The sequence below is a fragment of the Etheostoma cragini genome, chromosome 8 (genome assembly GCF_013103735.1).
Source record: "Etheostoma cragini isolate CJK2018 chromosome 8, CSU_Ecrag_1.0, whole genome shotgun sequence".
NCBI lineage: Eukaryota > Metazoa > Chordata > Actinopteri > Perciformes > Percidae > Etheostoma > Etheostoma cragini.
This window is the reverse complement of record NC_048414.1, coordinates 820,485-828,291: the sequence shown is the minus strand read 5'-3', so window position 1 is coordinate 828,291 and position 7,807 is coordinate 820,485. Positions and strand designations below refer to the sequence as shown.

Below are 7,807 nucleotides of genomic sequence, written 5' to 3'. Positions count from 1 at the left end.
ACACAAAAGCAACATCTGAAACCACACTTGGCTGTCCACAAGGGGGAGAAACCATTTAGTTGTTCAGTTTGTAGTAAACGTTTTACACAAAAGCAAACTCTGAGACAACATTTGACTGTCCACACGGGCGAGAAACCATTCAGTTGTTCAGTTTGTAGTAAAAGTTTTGCAGACCGTAGCAATCTGAGACAACACATGGTTGTCCACACAGGAGAGAAACCATTTAGTTGCTCGGCTTGTAGTAAAAGTTTTGCCCTAAAGAAAACTCTGAAACAACACTTGATTGTCCACACGAGTGCTGAATCTGAGATCCCTTAAATTGCGTTTTCACCCCCTTTTGTCCCTTCCTCTCGCCTTAGTCCGTCCCACCGGGGAAGCATGGGAGAGACAGTGGAGACATCCTTTCACCTCAACCATCACATAACTTCGTCAGCTTCTGTGGACGGAGTTAGCGATGGCGTTCAGCTGCACGCCCATAGACAGTTAAAGAAATGGACCAACAGGTCTCGTTGTTCTGGACCGAGACCAGTGGAGTCTACTAGAAGCTCTTTCCCGGTGATGCTAAGCGTTACTGAGCAGCCTCCAACTGGGCTGGAAGACATAGATGTGAGAATCTGGCACGTTCACTCATTTCAGCAAAGATTTCACTTCCAGTTCCTTTGTTTTAGGACGTGAATGCTTTTCTGTGTTGTTGTTGTTTCTGTGTCAAAAGTGCTAAAAAAGGGACAAAAACATTTAAAAAAAAGTTAAAAACATTGGTGAAAAGAGTCAATAAAAGTGTTGATTTATAATTTTGACTGGAAGACACCACGAGGGTTAAGCTGTCCTCAAACTACAGGCTGCAGGTTCAACTCCGCTAGAGGGCGACGTCGCACTTCATTTATCCTCTACAGACCTTCAGTGTTCGTATCCGCTGCTCCAACACAACTCTAACCTTAACCCTCATGTCGTCCTTGGGTCAAATTTGACCCGTTATCACCCGACTGAAAATGTCAACATTAAAAATATCAAAAATCTTTGACAGAAACATAAAACAAGGCACCAGCAACATTGAAAAAGTGGCAATAATGTTGAAAAGAAATGGACCCAAACTATGTTTTTTCAGGGTTGATGGTTTCATTATTTAACCCATGGTTTAACACAAGGGATAAATAAATATATATATGTTTTAAAGATTACTTTTTGGGCTTTCCCGCCTTTAATTTTGGACAGGACAGTTAGGTGAGAGAGGGTGGGGTGATGCAGGAAATGTTCACAGGTTGGATTTGAACCCTGGACCTCTGCGTTGAGGGGTAAACCTCTCAGTACATGTACACCTGCTCCACCGCTGAGCCAACCTGGCCACAGCCTTACGCACCATTATCTGACACTACCAACGCTCTCACATGTGATGGGGTGGTGAGCTTGTCAGAGAACAGCTGATCGTGCTTTTAATCTCAGTATTTGGCGTCAGGAACACCGTCAGCTGTTTTTTGAGGCTTTGATATCAATCAGAAATAAATGACTTCATCTTACACAATAAAGAAAAAAACTTTATTTTGATTTTGTTTGTTTAAAAAGAAAACTAGATTATTTTTGTAACCCTCCTGTTGTCCACGGGTCAAATCTGACCCTTTTAAAAATGTTTATATCTGAAATATGAGTTTCTTTTTAACCAAATTAACACAAAAAAATAGATTCCTTCCAACGCTCTTACAACTGATCACTTTCATTCCTCTGATCTTAACTATCAGTCAAAATAATTCATAATCTCTGCTTTTTTAACTCAAATATTAGGTATAATTCTATATAAATGGGGGGTATTGACCGTGAATTCAAAAAAGTAGTAAAACTAGTAAGGTGGTGGTAGTGAAAACTAAATAAAAGTCTGAAAAAGGGACTAAAATGTCAGATTGTTTTCTGTTTTTGACCCTAGGGACAACACAAGGGTTAGTTTTTTTGAACACTTGTTATATATTTAATGATAAGACAGTTTAAGAAAACCCAAATGCTTCTTATTCCTTTTATTTTCAGATTATTTGACAGTCTTGTGACGGATCAAAAAACCTTCTCAGCAACAGAAAAGAGTAAATAAAGTACATAAAACAACCATTGACACCACCAGTAAAAAAAAACAGAAGGACAACGTCACCCTACAAATTTCAGTCAGGGAATTAGACTAAATCTGACTAAAAATGACTAATGACTATACAAAGAAGGATTAAAGCACACAGGTTAAATTCATACAATTTCTGTTTAAAGTACATTACTTTTGGTAAAACTGACAATTGAAAAAAACAAAACTTATTCCAGGACTTTGAGGGAAGAAGATGCATGCAGCTTGCAAAACAACAAAAATAAATTGGCAACATAAGACATTAAGTTGGCATCAAAGACATATTGGGTGAAGCAGGACTAAGCAACATTTCCAGAATCAAATAAATTATTTGAATTGCAGAAAATCAAACGTAACGTCACATGAAAATAACCCAAAGCAACAATGAGAAAAAAAACAACCTTCATTGAAAGAAAATTACATAACGCATCATTTAATAATACACATAAATCACGACTCACCTGTCTGCACACACACAGCTGAGGGCAGGCTGAAAGAGAGAGCTGACGGCCATGTTGGGACACTCACAGATATGCTGTATGTGGTGTTGGAATATTAATAAATAAAGCCGGTAAAGGCTAAGCCGACAGAGGCCACCGCGGCACCGGTGAAGCAGTCGCCTCGGACCCTGCAGGGCAGCCTTTTTCAACACGTAGAGCAGGAAAGGGGGACCACGTGCAGTTACAGGAACCAGCAACAATCCTCCAACAGATCATGGTGCCGGAGGGGGACCCCTGAGAGGCGACACCGCAGAGAGGTCGACCGCAAGGTGTTGTCAGGTTCAGGACACTTAAACCTACTAAATAATGACGGTCAAAAGCAGCAAAACAAGACTTAGACGGTAGTGAGCAGTTTATAGACTTTTGCCGCAAAAGGGAAGAACAGATAAGAGCAGCCTTCCATCAGCACTGCTCCTAACGATCTTCGAAATCCTCTCTGTAGTTCAGTCTTTTTATTACACACACACAAGGATAAGGAATACAGACATTGGACTGTGGTTATCTATATTATGCTACAAGAATGTCAGTTTCCAAAGGGCAGACAGTTTGAACAATGTGTTCCTTGAGTGCCCTTGAAACTGACACTCTGCCACCTAATCTGTTAACCAGCAGAAAACTGGACAAGACAGTTGTTAAATGCACACATAATAATTAAGCAAGAAAGTCACACTACTTATGAAACTACTTTAAGAAATAGGAAATAAAAGACTTTAGGCGCCCCGGGGAATGACTCGTCCCTTAGGCATCCAAAAGTCAGAAGACGGTCAGATCATCGTTGGCCAGGGGAGCAGAGCATGCCTCATTCAGAACAAGGCAGTCAATCATTGTTATGGCTTGGGTATTTTGTTCCTCCTTTTTTGGTATTTTGGTTCTGTCTTGTCTCTCTATTGTTGGGTTTCTGTAAATGACATCCCAGAGTACAGTCTAGACCTGCTCTTTGAGATAACTGATGTTGTGATTTGGCCCTTTATAAATAAAATTGAATTGAATTGAGTCTCCTTGTGCTTGTTACCTAGTCTCCTCCCTGGTCTTGTGTGGTAGTTTCTGTCTTGGGTTTCCCTTGAGTGTCTGTATGTTCTGTTTCCTGTTTTATTTTGACAGTCTGGTTTTCTGTGCTGTCTTGTCTTTAGTTTAACTTCCTGTGTTGTCCTTCTCCTGTGACTACCTGATGTTTTCCACCTGTTTCCGAGCCCCCTGTCACCTGCCTCTCGTGGTCTCATTACCCAGTGGATTTAGTGTCTCTAGTCAGATTGTTTTGTCTCTTTGCTCGTTCGTTCGCTGCTGCCAGTGTGTTTCCAGTCTCTTCATCCCCAAGGTATCTGTGCTCCTGTTTCCGTGTTCTTGTGTTTGATTTTCCTTCTTTTGGACTTTGTTTTTTTCTATTGTGGATTCCTTCCCGCATATAAACACTCTCCTGCCTGTCCCTACGATTTAGTCCTCAAGTCCCTACATCGTCACACATCTTCATGCCACAAAATGGTTGTTCTACTCCGTGTGATTGACAGGTGAGATAACCAGAGGGGCAGAGTTTTTACCACCGTTGTGATCACAAGGACGGAAGAACGGGTAGAGTTTCTCAGTGAAGGAGCAGCCGGTAAAGGAGTAGATAAGAGCTGCAGCATCAACGTCATAAAAGGAGACCAGACCCTCCTCATAATCCACAAACACCCCCACCTTCTGAGGCTGAGACTTCAGAGAGAGACGGACATCAGGACCAGCAGCAGCGTAGTACTCATTTTTATTCTCCAAAGATATTGTCCAGTAACCATCCTGAGGACTGAGTGTGATTTGTCCCTTCCTGTTGACCGACTCTCTGGCCACTCCTAAAGCCCAGTCGGTCTTCCCTTTAACCTGAACCTCGAAATAAAACCTTCCTGAAGAAAAACTCTGCTTTGCTAAGACATTAACACGAATATCAAATCTCTCAGGATTGTCGGGGAGATTCTTCTTAACATCACTATCATGTACTTGTTTTCCATCGCCAGTCAGGATGAGCCAGGGATTTGCTGTATAAGGATCAAGAGTCACATCCACTGCAGACTTCTGGACCCTAATCAGCTCGCCCCGAAACAGCTTCTTCATCTGTCCACTGAGCATCTCCTCCACTTGATTCACAGCTTTCCTTACAGTCCCCAGAAATGAAGGTGGACGGACAGTGACTTGTGTCCAGTCCTTGGTGGGTGGAGCAGCGTTCAGGGACGTGAAGCTCTGCAGGAAGTGAAGGTGGTCTTCAGAGCGTGAGAGCTGCTCCACCTCAGTGCTTCTCTTCTTCAGCTCTGAGATTTCCTGTTCCAGCTCTGTGATGAAGCCTTCAGCCTGTTTCTCTGTCTCTCTCTGCTTCTCTTTGATTGTTTCAATGAGCTCGGCCTGGCTTCTCTCAACAGACTCCTTCAGAGAAGTGAAGACCTGAACACCGTCTGCTATCTCTCTGTCTGCATCTTCCTCACTGAGCTCCACTGAGTGTTTGATCTCCTGGATCTTCAGCCGTCTCTTCTGGATCATCTGCTGAATTTCAGCCTCTGACTTCCCCAGCTCGGCCTTCTTTTCTTCATATCCTTCTTTCAGAGGAACCACATCATGTGTCTTGTGGTCTAAAACAGTGCAGAGCATGCAGACGCACATCTGGTCGGTCTTACAGAACAGCTCCAGAGGTTTATCGTGCTTCGTACACATCCTGCCTTCCAGGTTCTCAACAGGGTCGATCAGCTGATGTCTTTTTAGACCTGACATGGTCAGATGAGGCTCCAGGTGAGTCTCACAGTAGGAGACCAGACACACCAGGCAGGACTTCAGGGCCTTCAGTTTGGTTCCAGTGCAGACGTCACAGGGAACTTCTCCTGGTCTGGACTCTTGTCGCTCTGAGCTGCTGCTGCTGGCTTTCTGTTGAGCTGACTGTCTGAACTGAGAGGCCATCTCAGAGATGAAGGTATTGACGTGCAGTTCAGGTTTTGTGTAGAAAACCTTTTTACAGTTGGGACACTGACACTGGACATTAATGTCCCAGTGTTGAGTGATGCAGGTTTTACAGAAGTTGTGTCCACACGGTATGGCAACTGGATCAGTGAACACATCCAGACAGATGGAGCACAGGAACTGATCTTCAGTCAGCAGACAGCTGGCAGCAGACATGTCGCCACTCTGAGGACAAAAAGTTTCAAGAAACATCAGAAAATAAATAACAGAGAGATCTTGATTTAAAAAACCTTTACACATTACTATTTCTCACACTATCACTCCAAGAAATATATAATCTTGAGACTTTACCCAATTAATACATTAGCATGTTTATGGGAAACCAAAAGGTATAATAAGACAAATCAAAGGCACACAAGTGGAGTAGATGGAGGGGATTGAACAGTGTGGATGTTAATGCAGCCAAACTCACACTTAAATGATATTGCAGGTTCTAATGATTTTGACTGAATAAATCCTTTATTTTATCTACATTTATGGCCCAAACCACAACCCTGCACATGGCTCCTTGAAATGGCAGCAGGAACCGCAGAAACAGGGAGGCTGAGAGAAAAGAGTAAGCAGTAACCGATCAAATCAGACACTGTACGCTGTTTGGACAACTAAGAGGAAAGCTAAGCTAAGCTAAGCTAGGCTAATTACATTTTAGCAGGCCTACAATATCTGCTGTTACTTAGTTCTGGATTCAGATGTTTAGCGGGTGCATTATGTCTCGTGTACTCACAGTGGTTGGCAGATACTCCGCTGTTAGTGAGGATCCAGTTGTTGTTTCAGAAACAGAGAGCCTTGTCTCCGTAGCTCAGACAAACTTTCACTTTCATTCAGGAAAAGTGACGTTGCAGTTCTCCTCTTTCACTGCTGCTCCACCTCTCAGCTCTGCAGCATCACAGAGAGGCCCACTAGTGGCTCAAGTTTTACATCTCAGTTTCTTTATCAATCTTTTTTTTCCTCCTATAATGTGATTAAGGACTGTTCATTTTCTTAACCCTTGTGTTTTTTTTATCAGAAATATGGATTTCTTTCAACCAAATTGCCCAAAAGTAACATAGATGATTCCATTCAACATTCTTCAGGGAATCTTATTGATTAATTTCAGTGAATCTTTTGGGTGTTTTATTAAATCCTGTAGCATTATAATTTTTTTTTTAATGGTTTCATCACAGTATCCGGACTAAACTTTGACATCTACCCATCTGAGATCCACTCAACATCCTCTGATCTTAACTAGTAGTCAAAATGATTCATCATTTCAGCCTTTTTAACTAAAAACGTATGTATAATTTGATACAAATGAGGTTTGTTGACCATGAATTCCAAGAATAAGTGTAAAACCTGTAATCAAACCAGCTCAGGTTTTTGAAAAAAGGTCAAAAAGCATTTTAAAAAGTGACAAATACACTGGACAAGCACAAAAAAAAATATGAATTTTCCATTTTGACCTGGAAGGGCAAGTTCATGGTTAACGGGAAGACGACACAAGGGTTAATAAAGGGGCTACTGGAGGAGTTTTGAACTCTTTAGTCAAAATAGACTTGACCCTCCCTTTGCCACCATTACATTTTTCTATGACCTGTATAAAACCTCATATAAAACATGAGAAAACAGGGTCCAGGTAAAAAAAAAAAACTAAGTTACCCTTTAACCCTGAATTACAAACCCTGGACCTGGAGGAGGTTGGAGGAGCACGCCGGTTCCTCCCAGGCTCCCTGAACGCATCACGTTGAGTCCTGGGTATTTAACATTCTACCCCGGACAGCGGCAGGTTGTTGCGCAAGCGTAGCCCATTCAATCTGCATGAATACGGAGCGAGGAGAGGACAGGAGCACTGGGAGAACTGGGACTGGGAGGACACAGTGGACTGGACGGACCGGACCGTACCGGACCCGGGCAGGCGGACATGGAGGGACAGAACGGCAGCAGCAGCATCTGCTCCCGGCCGCACGGCACCGTGACGGCCGGCCAGAAGAAGAAGAAGAAGGAGGAGAAGAGCGAGAAGGAGAAAATCCCCGACAGAGTGACTCTGAAGAAGGAGATCGGGCTGCTGAGCGCGTGCACCATCATCATAGGTGAGGCAGGAAAAACTCGGGTCAGCTTTTTACTTTCAAGCTGCAGAACTGAGGCTGATGTCGGCTGAGTCTTCTCTGCAGCTCTGATAAATCAGAAACAAAGTCGAAAACAAGCTTCAAACTCCCCGTGAACTCTAACAGCCTCGGTCTGTGGGGGGGGGGGGGGGGGGGGG

The 7,807-nt window shown here is 43.1% G+C and overlaps 2 protein-coding genes across 3 annotated transcripts in view; one reads left to right on the top strand and one right to left on the bottom strand.

Annotated features, from left to right (window-relative positions):
- Positions 1-3,358: 3,358 nt before the first annotated feature.
- Positions 3,359-6,416, bottom strand: LOC117949723 (E3 ubiquitin-protein ligase TRIM21-like). 2 transcript variants are annotated; one of them, XM_034880250.1, is made up of 3 exons: positions 6,293-6,416; positions 4,061-5,733; positions 3,359-3,420 (listed from the first exon to the last, which is right to left on the bottom strand). In XM_034880250.1, exon 2 carries the CDS (start codon positions 5,722-5,724, stop codon positions 4,081-4,083), a length of 1,644 nt encoding a protein of 547 aa, XP_034736141.1. In that variant the 5' UTR covers positions 5,725-5,733; positions 6,293-6,416; the 3' UTR covers positions 3,359-3,420; positions 4,061-4,080. The 2 variants fall into 2 exon arrangements, with proteins under 2 accessions (XP_034736141.1, XP_034736139.1); XM_034880248.1 differs by lacking the exon at positions 3,359-3,420 and having other exon boundaries at positions 3,578-5,733.
- An 856-nt stretch (positions 6,417-7,272) lies between these two features.
- LOC117948982 (asc-type amino acid transporter 1-like) overlaps positions 7,273-7,807 on the top strand; it is a 16,015-nt gene continuing 15,480 nt past the window's right edge. The window contains exon 1 of the mRNA XM_034878952.1: positions 7,273-7,634. Within this exon, the coding sequence (XP_034734843.1) occupies positions 7,466-7,634 (169 nt within the window). The 5' untranslated portion in view covers positions 7,273-7,465. The remainder of the gene's footprint in view (positions 7,635-7,807) is intronic.

What these genes read in the sequence shown, in the direction of transcription:
- LOC117949723 (XM_034880250.1), bottom strand. Translation starts at nt 5,724, where the DNA reads ATGTCTGCTGCCAGCTGTCTGCTGACTGAAGATCAGTTCCTGTGCTCC.